The sequence below is a fragment of the Mixophyes fleayi genome, chromosome 11 (genome assembly GCF_038048845.1).
Source record: "Mixophyes fleayi isolate aMixFle1 chromosome 11, aMixFle1.hap1, whole genome shotgun sequence".
In the NCBI taxonomy this organism is placed as follows: Eukaryota; Metazoa; Chordata; class Amphibia; order Anura; family Limnodynastidae; genus Mixophyes; species Mixophyes fleayi.
Genome location: NC_134412.1, coordinates 15,396,394 through 15,418,985, shown reverse-complemented (window position 1 = coordinate 15,418,985; position 22,592 = coordinate 15,396,394). Strand labels below are relative to the sequence as shown.

Genomic DNA, 22,592 nt, shown 5'->3' with positions numbered 1-22,592 from the left:
ACCATAGAGGATTTTGTGCTTTGTTAAGCTGGTAGAACAATTTTCTGAGCTTAGCCCAGGGTTTCCCAAATCCAGTCCTCAGGGCTCCCTAACAGTGCAGGTTTTCCAGATCACATGTGACATAATTAGGACCACCTGTGCATCTGTTACAATGTGTCACTCAGTAATGAATACACCTGTGCTCCAGCAAGGAGATATGGAAAACCTGCACTGTTAGGGAGCCCTGAGGACTGGGTTTGGGAAACCCTGGTTAAGGCACGAGGCAGTCATTGGCTAAGCCTTAGCCAATGACTGCCTCGTGCCTTAATGATGTCACTAGCTCCTAGTTAATTGATAGGTTGTAATCTCAAGGTATTGGTTCAGCCCACAAAATGGTCATTAAATTGTTTTGTGTTATTATAGAAAGCTCTGTATAAATGCATATAAATCACTGGTGGTCATTGTACTGCTCCTGCCATTATAGAGGTTAAGAGTCGTCTTTGCATAGGGGGGGTTAAGAAAGCTATTCATTTCTTTGCTGGTTTTCAGTCTTGTCCACTGCGACTGTTGGATCCATTACTGCTCCGGCTCCAGAGAGTGCAGTTGTTGATAGTAGATAAAGTGGGCAGTTCTCCATAGAGGACCCCTCCCTGCTTTTCTCCCTGAACACACATTGCTAATTACATTGTCTTTTCATTATGTATGTGAGGTCTGGGGATTCCCTCTCCCATGGTGCAATCCATCTTTTGAGCTGTCATACAATGGTTATTACAATTTTCATTGACTCCAGGACAAGCTCCGGAGATTGTGCACCACACGCGCCTGAATATTCAATATTATCTCCAGAGTACGGACTTAATACCCAGTACAGCTATGGAGTGTGATTAAGTTTCTCCGCCTTGTTATTCTTATGAAGGTGATTGTTTATCTCCGTGGTGCTAGATACAATGGATATGTGCCGATAAAGTTATGACGATGGCTATTAACCACTTTATTCCTGAAGGTGATTGAGACATGATTGCTACCGATAATGGCAACTCTTGCTGGGTGGGTAGTACCACAAGTTTGGATAACTGCCCTTTAGTAATCCTCCTGGCACCACTGGTGCAGTGGGTACCAGGGTTATAGTATAAAGTCAAAACTAAATTAAATACTATTGTGGAACTACAAGTCCCATGCCAGAGCAGGCTGTAACATGTAATGCCATAATAGTACCTAATAGAGAGAGACGCCATAGAAAACGTATTTTTAGTCAAATAAAAACTCCTTGTATACCTTTTTATTACACCCCTAATTCATAGGGAATCTTCTTGTTTTGTTGTTGAGGGTAACCCATAGGGATTTAAAATTAAAAACATTAATAGAGCAACGAAACTTGCTCATAGTGGAGCTGCAAGGCCAATGAATGAAGGCGTCAATATGCAGTCGGCCAATTAGAGTCTGATATGTATCTATAGAGAGAGAGAATACTCTGATGACTTATCGTAGTTTCAGATAAGGCAACATCATTTTAAATAGGGTTGACACAGTTTTCTTATTGAATTATCCTAAAGGTATACTGACATACTACGCTATACAGCGAAGAAGTCATGAGACGAAACGCGTTGGGTGACCTCCCCCACATTGTTTCAGTTTGATCTAACCTTTGAAGCTGTAGTGTGGACCCCACCTGGACGTTGATTTCTAGATCTGGCAGATGGCGGAGGTCATGATCTTCTGCGTTACAGATAAGCGCTCAAAATTTGTTTTTGATGTTCAATCATGTTTTTAGCATTTGTTAATTAAAAGACACTTTTTACACATAGGGGCCTATCGGGGCCATTCCTGTTTCTTTTCCCTTTATATTTTTTGTTGGTGACTCACAAACAGGTTCCTTGGTGAGTATATCGATATCATCAAATGTGAGATCTGTATGGAAAGGCGGTCCAGGATTTATATAAGATAAGACTATTTCATATTTCATCTTAATTAATGTAGGCAGTTTTTAAATAGTCATTTGGTTGGTACCTAGAAATACTACACTATTGTGTGCTCTCCTTTTCCTGAGTTTATATAGATAGATTTATAGATAGATATGAGATAGATAGATGTGAGACGTGGGCAGCACAGTGGCTTAGTGGTTAGCACTTCTGCCTCACAGCGAAGGGGATCATGAGTTTGATTCCCGACCATGGCCTTACTTGCGTGGAGTTTGTGTGTTCTCCCCGTGTTTGTGTGGGTTTCCTCCGGGTGCTCCGGTTTCCACCCACACTTCAAATACATACTAGTGGGTTAATTGGCTGCTATCAAATTGACCCTAGTCTCTCTCCCTCTCTCTCTGTATATTAGGGAATTTAGACTGTAAGCTCCAATGGGGCAGGGACAGATGTGAGTGAGATCTCTGTACAGCGTTGCGGAATTAGTGGCGCTATATAAATAGCTGATAATGAGGATGATGATAGATATGAGATAGATAGATAGATATGTCTTTGTGTGTATTCTAGAAGTGAATTGTATTAGCAACAGAGGTTCTATAAAGTCAGTATTGTAACAGCAAAAAGGCTCTATGGAGTCACATTGCAGTGACTGGGAGATGGAGTCTGTTCTGTATTAATAGAGCGTGCTGCTGTGGAGTCAGTGGAGATTTACTTGTGCTGAAGGAAATATAGGAAGCAATTATTTGCGACGTTAGTAACATGTAATGAACAGTTATATGGAGCGCTAGGAAAAGTTATAGAAGTTGTCACAAAGCATCGGGGAGAATCATCGTAACTTCATTACAGGTGATATAATGATCTACAGCGTTGGACATCTTTTGTAGGTATTAAAGGCGCGCGCCCATAGACCTATAGAGAAATATCACACACTACATTACTACCTTATCTAACAGCCATTATACAGGAGTTGTTTGGTGGGATGAGTTTGTGTGTGTGTGTCGATAGGTCAGGGCAATGTCAGGATGATTGAGTTAAATATGTACAGGGTATATTCTAACTACGGCCTCTCTGAAAGAACATATTGCAGTCCTGATACATGTTAATGATTATATTGTTTCCCTATCTTGTTAGAACCTGAGATGTTTTAAAGACGATCAAGAAGGATCTGTTCCTAACATTACAGCTTCTGCCTGAGCTCATGGGGTGTTTATTTCCCAAACCCTCCCAGAATATCAGAGCGGTTTACAAGATACAGCCTAATGAGGACAGTATTCTTCAGTCATTGGTTCCCCTAGAACTCACCCTCCTTTACAAAGTATTGGATACTCTAATCTGTCTGCACTTGTGGCACAGGGTAATCTCTAGCTGTGTTGTATAACTACAAGTACCAGCATCCTCTGCCAGCCTCTACATGCTGGTACTTGGATTTCCGCAACCACTCTGGAGGCAAAGGTGTCCCAAGCCTCTTCTAGTACAGGGTACATTGTGAAAGGAGCTGTCCCATATGCTGGTGCTGAATGTGTATATCTAAAGATAAGCGCACAGTTATAACACTCTCCTTAGGCCTAGAGAGAATGTTGTTCTTCTGCGTAACTTCCATTGTCCATGTCTCACCCCGTAATCTGCTCTCTATCTCTCTAACGGCCCCGGTCGAAAGGCCGGAGCCGTTTTGCACGGCACTATTTATTTTCTCACTGTTTGTCACTTCACTTATTTTTATGTTTTCTTTTTCTTTTCAAGGATTTTAGGGGCGCGGGTAGGCCCTTTTGGGCTTTCCTGCCGAAGATCTAAGGGGGCTGTGCAGCCCTGAGGTTCTGGCCCCCCTGAAAACCATTGTGGGTCCTCCCTTCCGGGGGTTGGACGAGTTGCCGAGCCCTGGGTGAAGCTTTGGCGGATCCCAGGGGCTAAAGGGACCCTAGCCCCCTAAGGGTCCTTTTGGATCCGGGTGTCGAGGACTAGGGCCTTTCCTTTATCAAGGAGGGCCATGTACCTCACCCTTGTGCACGTTTTTTAAGTTTTCACTTATTTTTTCAGACACTTGGACACGAGAGCACTGCTTTTCAGGCTTTAAATAATAAAAAAAACAGCTCTCTAACTCTCTTCTCCCCCCTCTCTCTCTCTATCCTTCTCTCATCTTTCTCACTCACTCTCATTTCACTCTAGATCTCTGTCTGTCATTCGCTTTTTCTCTCTTTGCTTTCACTCTCTCTCTCTCTCTCTCTCTCTGTTTTCCGATTGCCGCACCTCCCCCCTCCCTCAGTCTCTATCTTGCCAGCTGCTCTTGCCATGCTGAGTGCTCTCTGGCATGTAATTTACTGTGGGTAAAGTTACAATCACTCCTCACTTCAGTCAGATTTGGGCTGATTTCCTTATTTCTGGAACGTGTTTGGACGGAGGCCAGGTGTTCAGAGTCCCGGCGGAGCACGTCCTGCGTATTTCTCCTGCGTAAATGTCTTTGTTTGTTTGTGTACACGGCTCTGTTATGTGTGTTTTTTTCTTGTCTTTATTATTTTGGTGTGTGTGCCTGTTTTTCTACTTATGTTTATGTTTCCATACCATAGTCTGTATGGGCATATATCTTCATGCATCATAGAGATAGTTGACTGCTGCCTTTTAACCGTATTATGAGCCGCCTATAAATGGTACCTGGCGTCTGTCATCGTATCCACGTTTTGTGTTATGTGTATTTTGCAGCGACTTCTGTAGTTCGGTGAGCTCACCGTTGGCGTCGTTGAGTACACAATTTAGCTTCTCTTCTGCGTGCTCCATATGTCCGGAGGCCTCTTATACCACATCCTGCAGTATCAGCAGCTTGTGTGTAAGTGACATGAATAAGGCATTGCCGGTTGGGTCCAATAAATGAAGCAATCTCATTTTCTTCTCACCTAGTCAGTTATTACAGCTCTGTATACGTGCTGCGTGCATCTCAGTGTGGCTTCCCTGAGCTGTCCTTTATTATCTAACAGTCCTTGTTTTATTACTGATCTTTTTACATCTTCCTCCATTCCACCATGCAAGGTAGATTGTGAAAGGAGCTGTCCACATATTGGTGCTGAACGTGTTTATCTACTTCTTCTTCCTCCTCTCGCTCCATCTCAGTTTCAGCTCCCCCCCCCCCCCCCATCTCTCCATTTCTCCAAGCCTGCAGAGTAGTGATAAATCTTATGACATTTTTCACTGACCTTTTTAAGTGGCAGCTCTGTGCCCCTCGCCTGTCAATTCCTCACTCCCTCCATTGCAGAGCAGGTCACCACTCTGCCCCCTCCTCTACCCACTCCCCAGTGCCGTTTGCTGTCATCTCCATCTGGAATGTCACCCGCCTCCCAAAAGGTCAGTGCCACACTATCGCCCCACAAGCATCTGCAGCAGCTTAAAGGTGCAGGAACCGCGTTACAGGTGAAGCGTTAAACTTCAACTTGTTGTCCCTATCTTTGTCTGATCCTGGCCAGTCCTCACATCTCTCTGCCGCTCTATGAGAACTTGTCCATACATGTATATTATCCCTGGCAGCTTGAAGAGAAATGTACATGTGCCCTAATCTCTCTGGCAAATGTCATTTTTGACCTTGGGACTTGCACAGTTATCCATCTATGCAACTGAGAATAATGCGGTGTAACGATTTCCACATCGAATAGTGAAGATTGACGTTTGCTTCCAGCAGATGTGAGATGTTGCTTCTGAACTGAGAGATCCGAAGATGAAAGAGTTAGGAGCTTGATCTAATACAAAGACAGTTTTGCACGGCATCAATTAAATGTGCTGTTCAGTGCAACCCAGCGCGATAGATTTTCTTAGAAGAATAGAACTGCAGTGCTTGACACTATCCTTTCTTTATAGCCCAGCATATTGGGAACAATGTGTGAGATGGAGCCGGGGGTCTGCCTACTGAAAAAGTGCCCATTTTGTCAGTTGATATTAGCATTAGTGACCAAATCACTGTCTCTGTGATTTTAATATTCAGTTCGGTTGGGATTTTACAGTGCCCTTGCCATCTATACCACAGAGGCAGCCACAGTAGTCATGACAAAGCAGCCTATCAGTTCACGAGGGGGCAGTACCCAGGGGGGGTGCTGGAATCTTCAGCGCCACCCTGCTGGAAGTTGGCACATGCGGCAATCTCCTATTCCGATACTCGCTCTGTGTACAGTGGGACTCGGAACAGGGACTGAGAATTAAGAAATAAAAAAGAAATCCTCCTATAATAAAGAATACAATAATTTATCTGAATATAATGTTAATTTGGTGGTCTGTAGGAGCATACATCTCCTCTTGGCTGATCGTCTTTTGTGTCAAAGCTCTACAAAACAATGTTGTTGTTATTTTAAGTGAAGTGGGCCTATTTTGTGAACGATGCCTGGAGGTGAAACTCTACCGGGCTCGTTGTTAGACTGGCAATGACTCTTATGGAGCATCATGAAGATCTTGCTTTAGGTGGCATATTAGTAGAGGAGACAATATTGCCTATCCAAGGTGAAGCACTTGGCCTTATGGGTACAAAGAGCCTGTCAGGGTAATTTAAGAACCACGTAGCAGATTCGTATACAGTCCAAGCAACTAAGCCGCGAGTTCCTGAAACCTGACTTAGCTTTGTGGTTCTTTGGCTGAGGATAACTCCCACCATCTGCTTTGGTTTTTCCTGATATTTTTCCCTATTCTCATGCTGACCACAAATTGGTCCACTTGAAATCCACCAGATGAGCATCTCCTGGCCGCCCAACAGACCCACATGCGATCGGGCCCTGGTTCCACATTGTGGCCCTGGTGCTTTGTGCTTTTGCCGAAGAACTGTATCTTATCGATACATATGATTCGCTCAGCAATTATGACATCAGGTCTGTTCCCTGTCATCATGGCTCTTGGCAATTTGATGACTGAAACATTTTCGGCCTGAGATTATTCCAGGGAGTCGTAGAACTGCATCAATGCTAAATGCTCCGTCTCTGGATAAAAACCACTTAGAGAGCAAATAAGCACAAATTGCTGAGGAGCAACAATTGAACCCAAATTAAGATGGTGGAGGCGCTTATGATCATTGCCTTAAGGCTTCTGTGTGCTATTTATGTTGTTATTTGTTGGTCTTGCCTATGTAGCTCTATACTCTAGACAGTACATAGTTAAACATGAGGTAAGACGGAAGCCCTAGCAGTGAGACAAGGTCAGGTAGTCCTGCTTTATAATTGAAGGGCCGGAAATTGTTGCCAGGCTTAGGACATTCTAATCTAATCTGGTTCTCAGCATCTAATGGATTCAGTGTAACCAGCAAATCCTCTGCTCCAGTGTGAGCTTTTCACAACAAACCCCTTAAACACTCAGCAGTTGTCTAGAATTGTGATGAGAGAGTGTTATCCGCCCGGTGTACAGAACTCCCCAAACTCGGCTCTAACACTGGGGTATAATTGTCTTATTTGCAGTTCAGTACAAGATATGTATAGTCTGGGGTCAGCCTGTTCTCTTGTCGGGGGAGGGGGGGAGCAGGGAGCCTGTAGCATTAGTTAACCTTATGCGTACTACAGCACTGAGAACCGGAAGCCTTTGGTGCGATGGATGATAGATGTCTATCAGCGTAAAATACTAGGAGGGCAATTGGACAACTCGGTGCTTCATCCAAGAACAGCAGAGGTTTAATCACAGGATGTACAGAGTGTACTGATATGACATCATCCTTTTTCTCTACCAGGGAACCGAAACAATGGATTGGAATGAATTATATGGAATCAGACTATTTGCAGCAGTTTGATGTAACGTTCTGTGTTGTAATTGTAGGGTGATAATCAGAGGAACAATTCTTATAGGCTTTAATTGGCAGTTGAAAGAAACAATTATATGAGATAGCTGTAGGTGAATAATGAACAGTGCAGTTATAGAACAGAATATAATGAACAAGTCCTATGGGACGTTATATATAAAGCCAGAGAAAGGGGACTTATTATAAATAAAATTTAACGGAAAGGTACTTATGACAGTTTGTATAGAGAGATTGCACGGGCAGGTCATAGGCTTGCTCACATGTACAATACAGGTAGCTTGACTGCCTATAGTTTTAATAGAAAAAAAGAAACACACTGCAGTATTACTTGCGGCCACTATGTGGCAGTGTAGAGCCCTGTCATTCTTCTCTTACCTATTCACTGTACCCTGTGGCTTGTAGGCTATTCTATGGCAGCTTGATGCAGAAGAATGTCATGTGACTGTATAACAAAAACCCTAATAATAATTCACTCTTGGAAATCCTGCAGTGGTGTTTATATGGGATACTTGGGATACATTGTATGGCAGAGATGTTTGTAAATATTGTATGGGGTAGTCGTAGGGAGAAGTCATAGAGGGAGGTTGGCACTTTGGGTCAAAGTTATTAATGAGGTATTTTTATCCACACTGGTTATTTGTGTGCAGTTTTCAGAAGGAGCTGTTTGGCGTTGGTTTTATGGCATTGGCAGCTGTTAGTCAGGCTAGATAATAAGGGTCAGTTGTATAGACAGATTTTATGGGACATTTGGCATTCCAGGAAGAGGTTACATCGGAGCAGTAGGTTCAGTTTCCGTTCGTTAAAAAAATGAGCAATTGCTTGGTGATATTTAAACTCCTACAGAACCTTCGTTTCCACCCAGCCACATGCAGCAAGCACTTAGCAGCTGGTACGTACTGTCATCAGATTATGTCGGAACACAGAACCCTGAGATCACCAAAGTCTGCTTATTAATGCCAATATAGCGGGTGGCAGTGTGGGGAATAAAGAGAATTAAACAAATCTGCAGAGAGAGGAGTGGAAGGCGAGAGAGAGAAGCCAGTACAGGCAGCGAGGGCAAAATGTACCGAAAGCATAACAGAAAAGAGAAAGTAAGAATGAATGGGTAAAAATATAGGTAGAGGAGGGGCAGCAGATAAACAATACGTAAGACATAAGTTTCCCCGTGTCAAGAGTAATGTCACACTGTTGGTTATCTCAGTGGCAGTCACAAGTGAACATTGCTGCAAATATAGACCTAGACATCCATTAAATGTCATTAGTGGATGCTGCACCGGCAATTTCCTGGCTTCTGCTGCTAACGGAGATTTAGCCGCGGGTAAGACACGATGGAGGCAGTCGTTTTATGGTCTGAACAAAAGATATAGGAGAATACGACCTATCAATACACTAGAAGCCAGAACCTCATGAATATTAGTCAGAGCTCATGAATATTAGTCAGAGCTCATGAATATTAGTCGGGCTCATGAATATTAGTCAGGGCTCATGAATATTGGTCAGAGCTCATAAATATTAGTTGGAGGGTGCCTTACTGATGTCACTGGTTTACTGGCAAATGAATAGGCTGCCTACTAGTTCTGCCAACAAATGGCTGCTTCCACTGTGTGTTGGTAGCAGGTCTAGTTTAGAATAAAGGAGACAGTTGTCTTCCTAAAACACCAGAATGCTGGGATTGACTTTAGGTCCTCTGCTATCCAGGTTCCATTACTATATTTTCTAAGGTTGCCCTCCTTGTCCTGTTGGTCATCTCGGCTATTTTCTTAAGAAGGCTCTGCTCATGTGACACTATATTTACATATCATTAGCAATTTAAACTTCGTCTCACTGGCACAGAAATTAATACGGTTAATGCTGCCATGAACGAGCATGATTTGACCTAGATTTTCATAAAGAAGTGTAGAACGCATTCCGAATTGTGCCAAGACATCCAAGTTCCGTATTTGTTATATTTGTCTTGCATGCAAAATTTCTTAACATTGCTTAATTATCATTTTCTATTGTAGAGTCTCTGCTTTAACTTTTAATGCTGTAAATCATCTGAGCAGTCAGGTCAGTCTGAAGCTCAACGTCATTGTTTTGCTAATTGTTTCTCTTCAATTCAATGAACTAATTCCACAAGACAACTAACCTCATATTTCAATAGAATTGCTGAGTACACTTTTCTGTTGAGTGGGTTCATCTACGCGGTTCGTGCGCGGTGCAGTTTAGGCGGACCTAGGTGCCGTAAAACTTCCGTGATGACTATTTTGCTGAACATGAGTTTGTCTTTTAATAAAAGTTAGCTTATAATGCCCAGAAAAGAAGTATAGATAATAGGGTCAAATTAAGGGACAGTAGCACAACACCACAAATAGTACCGGTAGGTTAAAGTTGGGGTGAAAGATTCTGCAGCATGGTTACACGGTGGTCAGCATTGCTACCTCGCAGCTCTGGCGCCATGGGTTTGATCGCATCATTGTCCCTCTCTGTGTAGAGTTTGTATGTTCTCCCCGTGTTTGGGTGGGTTTCCTGCGGGTGCTCCGGTTTCCTCCCACACGCCATACTAGGAGATTAATTGGTTTCTGAGTGCGCATGTGTGTTAAGGAATTTAGACTGTAATCTCCAATGGGGCAGAGACTGACATGAATGAGTACATATTATCTGTTCAGAGCAGCGTAATATGATTAGTTCTATATAAATGAACAATAATAATGGATACAGTAATACAGTTAGGCTTAGCACGTATACTGAGTATATATAATAAATAACAAATGATATAGGATCTAAGATTTGCTGAATGAGCTGGGGATGTATAGAATATCGTACTGTGAAATCCATACGACAGTATTATGGTGATTCCTGTACATTGTCGGAGAGAGAATCAGAGGAAGTCGATCGTAAAACGATATGGGGCATTGAATAAGAGAAGGCAGAAGCTATATGGTAATCCTTCAGAAGAAGGAAATGTACAGTTACTGCGGTGTTAACATGAAACACTGGGATAGCTTAGTAGTTCAGGTCCTGAGGGAATTATCCACAAAGCAAGAGATTCCCCTCAGGGTTTGCACATATGTTGCACAAAGGTTGACTAAAACCTCCATCCGTTGGCTTCTCTGCCGGGCAAATGAGTCTGTCAAACACGGTTATGTAGGCTGGAGGCAATGTACAACAAATTATGTGTATTGTTGACCCTGCCTAAAGAGGATTTATTGAAATATAAATGTTAATTAGTGCTTTTTGTGGTTAAAAACGGATCATGTATGCCTTGCAGTAGCCCTATGCTGTGATATCAAAGACGTTCATGAGTGTGCGTCTTTTGCATAGGCATTATTTCATTAATAATTCATTTAATCAGAAGAAGACACTGAACAGTACCTTCTGCTGTTCATTAATTTACAGAAGAGCTTTGTAGATACCCCTCTGCTTGTGTGCTGGGTAGATTTACGATCGCATGTTCGTCTATGGAGAGAAGTGTTGTAAAAAGTCTCTTTCTATCCTGAGTTTTTATATATTTTATACGTATATGTTTATTATCAATCCCTGTACCCATATGGTGAGATGATGGTCTATATAGGTTCTCATGGAAGCTTAAGGCCACAGAAAACCCTTAGTAGGCCACCGTAGACCACATGAGTTGTAGCACCCATATTTGTGGCAACAATAGAATTCCTCAGCTCAGAATTTTGAGTGCCGAAGGATCTGTGTCAAGTTATTGTGATATATGTGGTGTTCTGAAAGTGCAACTGTACACTGTGGGGTAATCATTCTGTTAGCCGAAACAATTTATAAGAATTAGGCTTATTAAATCACTAGAGACCAGTAATATCATTGAGGCAAAAACTGGCTTCATTGAGTGAAGCAATGCTACAGAAAGTACTGTGAATGACATGCTGAGCTTTAATATTTGAGACTTTTGCCCTCACTTTAGGGTGTGGCTTTAATATTTACTACCACTCTTCAACAAACGTACAGTGGAAAGTCGGAAACAGACTGTGCAGTGTAATTTACCTTCATATACCGTATATGTTTGTGCTTAGTTATCCTTTGTCTTGAAATCACATGACTGCCAGTGTTGGTGTGGCTAGGGGACCCTGGGTCCTAGTGCAACACCTACACCAGGGTATCCCTTGATGGCAGACACCTTCTTACCTTCGTTTAAAGCTTCCTCCATAGTGTCTACGCGTTTCACTTTCATTTATCACTCGTCCTGTGTGCTGCTCCACCTGCAGCCGGAGGAGGGAGGAGTGCAGAGGGAGCTATAAGTAAGAAGTGTAATACAGTTTATAATCTTGTTTTATAATCAATGTGTATAATCTTGGAGGGGGATTTGTTGCTTGGCTTGTGGGTCCTCAGACCTGGAGCCCCTTAGAACTGTGGATCCTGTCGTAGATGCGAACACTGTGATCTCTATTTCTATGACGATGACCAGCAGCAGGGTTGTGCCGAGAAGTAGGGACAAAAGGCAACTGCCTTGAGCCCAAACAAAATTGGGTGCACAAGGTCAGACATGAAAACAATCATTGTTTTGCTGTGCATCACCAAAGAGAAATCCTGGCTTTTCCATGGCTTGTTAGATTAATACTTAAGTCCATCAAAACATTCAGAAGTATAAAATATAAGTCCTGCAGCGTTGCTATGCAGTGACCATGCACTCACATCATATTTTTTCACGGCGTAAAGAATAGTTAAGCATCTTTGCCTTGGGTATCACATGACCTTGTGCCACCGCAGTCCACTGGCCTCCGGCTACAAGTAAACGAGGTGTTACATGACCTCCAACCAGTTGCAGCTTAGTGTGAAACAGTACTTGGCACACACTTCCGTGTCAATGTGCGTTTATTTATAGAAAAAGTGTTACTGCTGTAACATGTGAAGAGAATCATCTCCAAATTGTTAAGTCTGTTTACTGCTCAAGTACAGTTCTTTGGAGTAGTGCTGGCAGTGCGCCATGTTTGCCAGCTTTAGACTGGCTCCAGGCTCAAATTTGCCTACTCTCTTGGAATGTCTGGGAGACCTCTGAATTTCAAGGACCCCTCCCGGACTCCTGGAAGGGCAGGCACTCTCCCGAATCCCAGGCAGAGATGTGGTTAGCATTATTAAGCCTCACAATGCCATGTTGTGGCAGGGGGTGGGGGTTTTAGAGATGTGAGTTCTGCGCATGAGATGTGATTGGATACCTTGGTTCAGAAGTAAAGTGCCCATGGAATTGGTTTGAAAATGTTCTGATATGTTCTCGAACCCTAATCCATTCTGATTCCATTTCCACTCCAGCTTCCATAGGCCAGCTCCTTTAGCGCTCTAGAGCACAAAATTGATAAGCTCCGCCATAGTTCCAGGTCTTGGATCTTTTGAGGGGCAGTCATTCTTCACTGATTTGATTACTGCATAATACAGGGGCAATGTCATGATTTAAGGTAGATAAGTAAGAAACCTCATTAATATTTGCTAATGGAAAGAGTGGGATCCTCTCTCGGCTTAGAGCTGTGATGTGAGGTTCCTTGGAAACCGATGCAGAAAAATGGTGGCGTCACAACGCATTTCAACATCAAACAACATTCATACATCCAACTTGTTTTGCTTTGACACCGTAGTAGCTCATGAAGCCACTCTTCTAGTAGAACAAAACAGAGACAGTACAAGAGACATTTCTGAAAACCGTCGCAACAGAGCAAGAGAAGAACGACGCACGCCTCCTATGCCCCTTTCCCTAAACATTGTTTAGACAATGGTGAGACATCTGCATGAAGTATAGCCCGACACTGTAAATTTGTTGGAAATGAGAGACCATTAATGACAATTTTTTTTTATCACCTGAAAAACCACCTCTCAGAGGCAGCTTTTATAAATGAGCCTGATTGTGTGTATTTTAGTCTGCAGACAGCACAAATTCCTGTCTGCTGTCTGATTAAGATGTTTTGTGGGCGTCAGGAGGGTAGTGTGAGAGGTTCTAATTCTGTCTAATTATTATGTGGAAGGTGATCAGTTGCTGTGCTTCTATCTTATGCTGCATTATTAACCCCCAAAAGCAGACACTGTTCGCTGGGTAATGATACCAGGACATTCACCTTTTTAATAGAATGTATAAAGCTGCCTACATGTTACTTTTTTTTTTTAAGGTCGGGTAAAACTTCATCCTAAAACTACTAGCTAACGATATGTGTCAGTGTAAAGACCTTGGTTAACAAGCTGATTCTGTCTGACAACCTGCAGAAAGCCCACACACATGTCAAAGAAACTCCTGGCATTGATGCTTGGTTATATAGGGAGCTGTGTCCTTTATCCCTTGAAGTCTCGTACCTCCTGTGACAATCTCTCCCACAGTCACTGTATGTCACACTCTTAGCCCCCAGCATCTCTCTTCATCCCCTGGTAGCTTGTCTCACTTCAAGGCCCTTTTTTTTTTTGGTCTGTTACTAAGCCTTGCTCCCCTGGGCTTCATTTAGAGTTTTAGAATAAATACAGCTAGAAGGTGCAATCCATGGCGGGCAAACCTTAAATCTGTCTGCACATTTTGAGTTGGGAGGGGGAGTATGCTAGCTCAACTCTAAATCTCAGTGTTAAAACAAAGATGCCCACTCTTTGTGCGCTACATGCAAATACAAGCTGCATTTTCCATGCGTGCAACAATAATTGCGTCTGTACCCGTCAGTTGCGCACGCAGGGGGGGATTCTGGGTCTCAGCACCGCCGCGGACGCTTCTTTGACAGCGCCGCGGCTGCTGTATAGTACAGTGCTGCCTAAAATGAGCTGCTGCGCGGGCGCATGCGCGGCAGCTCGCCCGCTTTTTTTTTTTTTTTTTTCGGTGGAGGGGAAACCCCCCCCTTAAAAATGCTCAGTGTGCCCCTGCCCTTTTCCTTGCAAAATGAGTTATGGAGGTTACTGTCATTTTTTATTTTTGGCCATGGGGGGCGAGGCCAAAATGACACGATTTGCGACTAATCATATTACAAAGGCCCAACATCCTGGTCACTTCACTAGTAAGTGGGAAGGGGGCGGGGTAAGGCCTGCCTCTCCCAGGAGTCCGGGAGAGGCAATTCTGGACTCTCCCCGACATTCCGGGTGAAGGAGCAAGTATGAATTATATATCGTCCGTTTTTATTTTATAAAAAATATGGTAGAAGCAGAAGAACGTTACTTAACTGCCTTGAGAGGTACCGGGGGGAGTTCTACTTGATGAGAGCTGGTAAACTAAGATGAATAATTAGCATGGGGAACAGCAGAATGTCATCAAAAATCAAAAAAATTAGACTTTACTAATCTCTGTGCAAGTTGAACACAATCATTTTATTTAATCTGGTCGTAGTTTAGCTATGAATTTTCCTTTTGGGCTGTACAGCCCTCCTGACACCCCATAATCCTCTAATGACCTCTGAGATTACACCGATACTCTACCACCGGGTCACCTGCTGTCTCTTTTCTATTGCAGCATTCTCTCAGGAAGTGCAGGCTGAGAACGTAACCGTGGTAGAAGGTGGCATGGCGGAGATCAGCTGCCGCTTACATCAGTACGATGGCTCAATCGTGGTGATCCAGAATCCTTCTCGCCAAACCCTCTTCTTCAACGGAACACGTGGTAAGTAGGACCTATAAATGTGGCAGTCACCAGCTGTGGCTGAGCTAAAGTTTATATGGTTGCGGCCTGGATTTAGGGGAATATTTATTATAGGGCAAGTATCTCCGCAAATAAGAGAGAACAAACAATGTTGGCGATATCGGAAGAAAATTAATTAAAAAATGTAGAATAAATTATTTTTTCAATGGACAATATTGTTTTTTTTTATATTTTAATTTTTTTTTTTTTTACTATTTGATTTTTATTATTAAATGATATTTAATTATACATTATGGTGATAAGTGATTTTATAAAAGCGGTGGTAGAAAATCACCAATATCTACATATATAAATAAATAGACCCCTTAATTATCTATGATAGGGACTGTACAACTGAACACCACTGACTCTGCTAACCAAAGCATGCTGACATTTGTAGTTCCCCAACGGCTAGAGAGCTGCAGGTTCCCTAACGTTGACCAAACGTAGCATTAAACAATGCTGATACACCCACTGCAGGGTTTTTATGATTGGGTAACATTTCATTTTTTGGGGATGATTCAGAGACCCGTCTGAAGCACCGGCTGTAATCAAAGGTTCCCTGTGTGTGTATGTGTGTAGCTGAGTATACAGCGGTACATCGGGAGACTGGGGGGAGGCTAAACGTTACAATTTGCCATAATGATACCCCCTCCCTAGTGTGATTCAGGCTAATTCTATCCCACTTCTAATTTCTAATTTTATCCAAACATCTGCGGTTTCAATTCAATAGCTGTAACTTCAGCACACAAAAAATAGGAGGAACAAAAAGGTCTCACTTTTAAAGATTTTGGGGAAATGTTTTACTCACGCTGGATGATTATTACTACTTCCTCTTAGAAGATCAGATACTGAGATTAAATTGAAATATCACAAGACTTCCAGGGTGACTTAGAATATCCTTATTAGCTACAAGTGTTGAGGTGGTCGTGCCCTAGTTGGGTTATTTCAGCACTGAGCTTATATCAATGTCTATTGTGCACTATATATGAGATAAGGTACAACCTTGTGTAAGTTACTACAAGTCACCATGGGGTCCCCTGATAATACAGGGGTGACTTCTAATATGTGTAATAATTTACGTTGGGGAAGGGAACATATAATTCACAACATTTCCTATTGAAGACTGAAGAGAGAACACTACTCCCCAATTATTACTGATGACATCATTTCTTAATCTTTATACAGATATTATGTACATGAGTTTATACATGTATTATCATCTGTTGTGGATTACAAATCTATACTAAGTTGAAGGCACTTTACAGTAATTATTTACATTGTAGATAAATGCAGCAACATATGTCTGCAACAATGAAATCCATAAGTGTCTCATGATCAAGCCACTAGTTCTTAGTGAATTAATAGACATGGACACAGTAGCTGTCTTTTGTGTGTGGGGAAACAGGTACAATCCATTCATCTGTTCATCCTCCTGCCCATCCATCCTTCCATCCTCTTGTCCATCCATCCTTCCATCCTCTTGTCCATCCATCCTTCCATCCTCTTGTCCATCCATCCTTACATCCACCTGTCCATCCTCCTGTCCATCCTCCTGTCCATCCTCCTGTCCATCCACCTGTCCATCCACCTGTCCATCCACCTGTCCATCCACCTGTCCATCCACCTGTCCATCCACCTGTCCATCCACCTGTCCATCCACCTGTCCATCCACCTGTCCATCCACCTGTCCATCCACCTGTCCATCCACCTGTCCATCCACCTGTCCATCCACCTGTCCATCCACCTGTCCATCCACCTGTCCATCCACCTGTCCATCCTCCTGTCCTTCCACCTGTCCTTCCACCTCTCCATCCAACTGTCTTATTCCTGTCCGTCCAGCTATATATCCTCCTGTCCATTCACCTCTCCATCCTCCTTTCCATCCACCTGTTCTTCCTTCTGTTCATCCACCTGTCTTTCCATTTGTCCATCCTCCTGTCTTCTCCATGTCCATCCTCCTGTCCATCCATCCTTCCATCCTCCTGTCCTTCCATCTGTTCATTCTCCTGTTCATCCACCTGTTCATCCATCTGTTCATCCACCTGTATTTCCACCTGTCCTTCCTCCTGTTCATCCATCCTCCTTTCCATCCACTTGTTCTTCCATCTATTCTTCCATCTGTTCATCTTCCTGTCCATTCTACTGTCCTTCCACCTCTCCATTCAACTGTTTTCTCCCTGTCCATCCACCTGTCCAGTCACCTCTCCATCCCCCTGTCTGTCCACCCGTCCATCCATCAATCTTGACTTATTTTTTGATATCTCTCTGCAGCTCTAAAGGATGAGAGGTTCCAGTTAGTTGAGTTCACACCGAAGCTGGTCAAGATTCATTTATCCAATGCAAAGTTGGAGGATGAAGGTGGATACTTCTGCCAGCTGTATACAGAAGACACACATCACCAGATCGCCACACTCACTGTGCTCGGTAAGGGCCTTAATGGTACTGTGTGTACCCAACTTGTGGCCAATGGGTCAGATGCCTCCCTGGAAACCCTATGTTTTGTGGTTCCCAACTTATCTGACATTTTGTGTAGACCTTGCATGGCATAATTTTTCATCAGCACTTGGACCATAGACATGTTGTAATCCTCTTTATGTAATTATATGGATAGCACTGTTAAATATCGCCACCAAAAACGACGCTTGGCACCTACTGCTCGCCAGTCAGCACATGCCGATAGTAAGCACTCACTCAAAAAACATCACTGCACATCATAAATAAGACACTTCCTACCAAGGGGACTGCTCCTTACACATAACAATTTTAGATGCCAGATTTGGTCCTAATATAAGTCTGTTTTGTTTTCAGTGATTAAGTGCGTAACACAATTACTGTATAACACAACCATAAACGTAGCGCCATTTTTCATCCACCTAGCACCGTGTATGATGTATTTTGTTGCCCACAGTTCCCCCGGAAAATCCAGTGGTAGAAGTGAGGGATCAGGCGGTAGAGGGGGGCCAGGTGGAGCTCATCTGCTCTGCTCCACGAACGAAACCCGAAGCTACACTGCGCTGGTACCGAGACCGCAAGGAGCTGAAAGGTGAGCGCATCATTAATGTTGATCATTTAGAGGAGCACAAACCTTGCTTTTCTGACGTTCTCTCGTTACACTATGCCATATTTCTGTGAAAAACTGGCACTACAGATTGTCAGGACTTTGGAACAACAGCATAAAACTGCTCCATCATTGCTGTCAGTATCCACAGCACAGTCATGGCTGCTATCATAAACACCAAGGCTGACCCCAGTCAAGTCACTGATAGTATACTGTATATTTGTCAATAGTTCCACTTTCAGTGTAGTCTCATTGTTATTGATGTGTTCTTTATGTGTACAATGAGAGTAGGTTGTGGGTAATTGGGCATTTAGTAAGCATAACTTACTTGTAATTTCATCTGTGTACAATGAATTTTGTGTAGTTAATACGCCATTCATAGGGGGGGAATTCAATTCGGCCACGTTCAATGCGGCATAAATTATATTACCGTTAATAAGGTAATTTTAACCCTGATTTCTGCTCATGGCTCCCTGAGCTGCGAGCAAAAAACAGTGTTAAAGATTGCCGTATTAACAGTAATAATGCATACTATTACTGTAATATTGGTAATAGTGCGCAGGCTACATTACTTTTGGCAGTAACGCGTCCAATTAAATTCCCCCCATAGTTTAAGGGGTGGGGAAGTCTCGAAGGGGTTTATACTATTGGATGTATTAATCTATAAACTTGTACTATCCAAAACATCATGGTTGATTTTTGAAGAGCAGAATTCAAATGATTATTTAGGGACTCTGCTCCGGCTGTTCCTCAGCAGAAAATTTAAATATATTTTGTAGATATCTATTTGTAGCAGGTGATTTCTCTTGCTTAGCGTTACTGTGTGGGCAATCCGCTCTGTTCTTGAACAGTAAATAGATGACAAGAGTTTTGCTTAAACATCTCACCTTGTTTCCAGTATATTTGCGTTCCGATTTTGAGTTTTATTAGAATTTGTGTAAAATTGTGTGTTTATATGCAACCAAGAATGAAAGTTGAGGTTAAGTGGAGTATGTGTTTTGTGAGACACGCATCTGATATCTATTGAGACTGGGTATGTGAGTGTTGTGTGTGTTGAATGTATTTTGGTTTGTGTGTTAAAATATGACATGCCTTGAGCCTGGGTACATGAGAGTTGTGTGTGCATGTGCATCTATGTGTAGAGGGTAATTCTATCCGTGGATGACATCAAATGGGACTGCACATGCAAAGATGATTAATCTTTATTCATAGGGTGCAAGAAGGTTTCTGTAGTGCCATACAGAAAACAGACAGTAAAACAGTACAGAACAGTGAACAAAAATATCAGTACTTCAATAGCTCCAAACTAGAGATGCTCAGGCTTGGTTTTCTGAAAACTGAACACCCCCCTCCCCCCCAGCACATTGCCAATCTGAATACCCGGCCGAGCCGGCTCAATACTTTCCAGCTTCCTCGGATCTGAATTGAGGCAAAATGTCATTATTGCGTTGTCGGATCTCGCGGCTTTTGTATTTCATAAGTACCTTTCTCCCCAGGAGATCCAGCGCCATTGCTCACACAGAAACAGGGCTATCAGTGTTCTTGTCACTCTCCAGTTCCAGTGACATTGCTTAGTACCATTGCTCACACAGAAACAGGGCTATCAGTGTTCTTGTCACTCTCCAGTCTCCAGTGCCATTGCTCAGTGCCATTGCTCACATAGAAACAGGGTTAGCAGTATACTTGTCACTCTCCATTCTCCAGTGACATTGCTCAGTGCCATTGCTCACACAGAAACAGGTTTAGCAGTATTCTTGTCACTCTCCAGTCTCCAGTGCAATTGCTCACATAGAAACAGGTGTAGCAGTGTTCTTGTCACTCTCCATTCTCTGTGACATTGCTTAGTGCCATTGCTCTCACAGAAACAGGGGTAGCAGTGTTCTTTGTCACTCTCCACTGCCATTGCTTAGTGCCATTGCTCTCACAGAAACAGGGGTAGCAGTGTTCTTTGTCACTCTCCAGTGTCATTGCTCAGTGCCATTGCTCATACAGAAATAGGAGGGTTAGCAGTGTTCTTGTCACTCTCCATTCTCTGTGACATTGTTTAGTGCCATTGCTCACACAGAAACAGGGGTAGCAGTGTTCTTGTCACTCTCCATTCTCCAGTGACATGGCTCAGTGCCATTGCTCACATAGAAACAGGGTTAGCAGTGTTCTTGTCACTCTCCATTCTCCAGTGACATGGCTCAGTGCCATTGCTCACATAGAAACAGGGTTAGCAGTGTACTTGTCACTCTCCATTCTCCAGTGCCATTGCTCAGTGCCATTGCTCATACAGAAATAGGAGGGTTAGCAGTGTTCTTGTCACTCCTATTCTCTGTGACATTGCTTCGTGCCATTGCTCACACAGAAACAGGGGTAGCAGTGTTCTTTGTCACTCTCCAGTGCCATTGCTCAGTGCCATTACTCATACAGAAATAAGAGGGGTAGCTGTGTTCTTGTCACTTCACAAATATTGACTGGAAATAACTGGAAATTAATGTTATTGAGGCTAATTATAATGTAGGAACAAAAGATCCAAATTATGTGAGTTTAGCATTTTTTAGCATTTTTTTTTTTAAAACAAAATACAGATCCAAACCCAAAACACGTGAGGGCGGTTTTGCCAAAACCAAAACGCGAAGTTAATACAGATCCAGAACCAAAACACGGGGGTCAGTGAACATTCCTACTCCAAACATAGCTTGCACAGTGGAGTTGTAAAAGAAGAATAGGTATAGAGACAGGAGGGAAGAGGACGCTGCTCGTAAGAGCTTATATCCTAGGACACGCAAGGATCGAGTGTGTAAAGTGTCTAGGTTTGTGTGTGATATCCCTTGATAATAGGCATGTGATGGCTGTGTGGGGGTAATATGTATTTCGGTTTGTGTGTGAAGCCTCTCGAGGCTGCTCATATGAGTGCTGCGTGTGTGTGTGTGTGTGTGTAGTGTGTGTTTTGGTTTCCACGTGACGTCCCTTGAGACTGAGCGCGAGGGTCCTGTGGGGACACTGCAATCAGGATGAAGTATTTTCTGTTTCAGCCAAGGACATTGCATGGCTGTGTCGTTCTTATACCAGGGATTTCTCCCCCCGGGAGCTGTAAGAGTGTGTTGAAGTTGTGCAGAGAGAACTACAAGCGCCCGGCTTATGATAAGGATTGTATCCAGGATTCATTGTGGCTGCGGGGTGATTGAAACTGCGGAGATGCAGACAGAAATCTAGAGAATGATTCCAGATAAGAAGATGGCAGTGTTGTATAGAGAACAGCTACAAATAGGGAGATATATAGGGAATGTGTGCTGCTATGATAGGGAAGAGAGATATGAAAGAGTAGATGGATGTGACATATACAGATAACAAGACTGCCAGACACATGAAATGATCAGAGCGGTCAGGGAGATTCTGGCGCTCTAATCCTCCTGGTGATTCACTGCGACGCACATTCTGAGCGCAAACTCCCACCATTAAAGAGGTAAATGTATCAAACTTTTTAAAAAGGAAAAGTGAAGGTATTGTACATTGCAACCAATCAGATTCTAGCTTTATCTACTACATTCTCTATAATGCTAGCTAGAATCTGATTGGTTGCTACGGGCAACACCACTGTTCCTTTTTAGATGGTTTGGTAAATCTACCCCATAGTTGCCAACATTAGCAACTTGTGTCCCGGGAGGCAGTTGGGTGTGTGGGGGCGGGGCTCAAAGAATTTGTGTCGTTAGCCCCGCCCCCAAAGCAGTCATCCCTGCTAAGGCCAATAAAAATAGAGGGGGGGGGGGCAGTGTGACTTTGTGAGATCACTGCTGTGAATTGTTAGACCGCAGTCTTAGGAACATTGGCTCGGCCTACAAAATGGCTTCCTCGCCTGTGGTGTGCTTTAAGTTATTTGTATAAAACAATAATCTATCGCTTGGTATCAAAAAAACTAAGCGAAACCTGGTACGGTCTCTTTTCTTAGTGTTTTTGCGTAAGACCGGTCGTAAGGGGCTGTAGAGTGTTTTAAAATCAATGTTGAATTCTGCTCCTATGTTGTTCATAAGAGGATCACAACTGTGATAAGTTAAAACCACTCAAAAAACAAGATTGAAATCAAAGCTTGGAAAAGCCACTTTCACACAGCGCCATGTGGAAATATATTTTATATAAATAAATAATAAAGAAATATGAGTGCTCACCGCTCCTAGATAAATAAAAAATAGACCCGTGTGTAGAGACGCAAATGTTAATCATTAATCTCGCCAAGCAAGATGGCTGCTTCCTGTGGAGACCAATGGATGCTCATGTTTATGTATGATGCAAATTTGTTGTTTTTTTTGGGGGGAGGGGGAAGCTTAAATTAACCCA

At 42.9% G+C, this 22,592-nt stretch overlaps 1 protein-coding gene across 1 annotated transcript in view; it reads left to right on the top strand.

The window, feature by feature from the left end:
* CADM4 (cell adhesion molecule 4) overlaps positions 1-22,592 on the top strand; it is a 235,357-nt gene that overhangs the window by 188,820 nt on the left and 23,945 nt on the right. Inside the window, exons 2-4 of the mRNA XM_075190796.1 lie at positions 15,047-15,193; positions 17,486-17,638; positions 18,123-18,257. Coding sequence (XP_075046897.1) covers positions 15,047-15,193; positions 17,486-17,638; positions 18,123-18,257 — 435 coding nt within the window. The remainder of the gene's footprint in view (positions 1-15,046; positions 15,194-17,485; positions 17,639-18,122; positions 18,258-22,592) is intronic.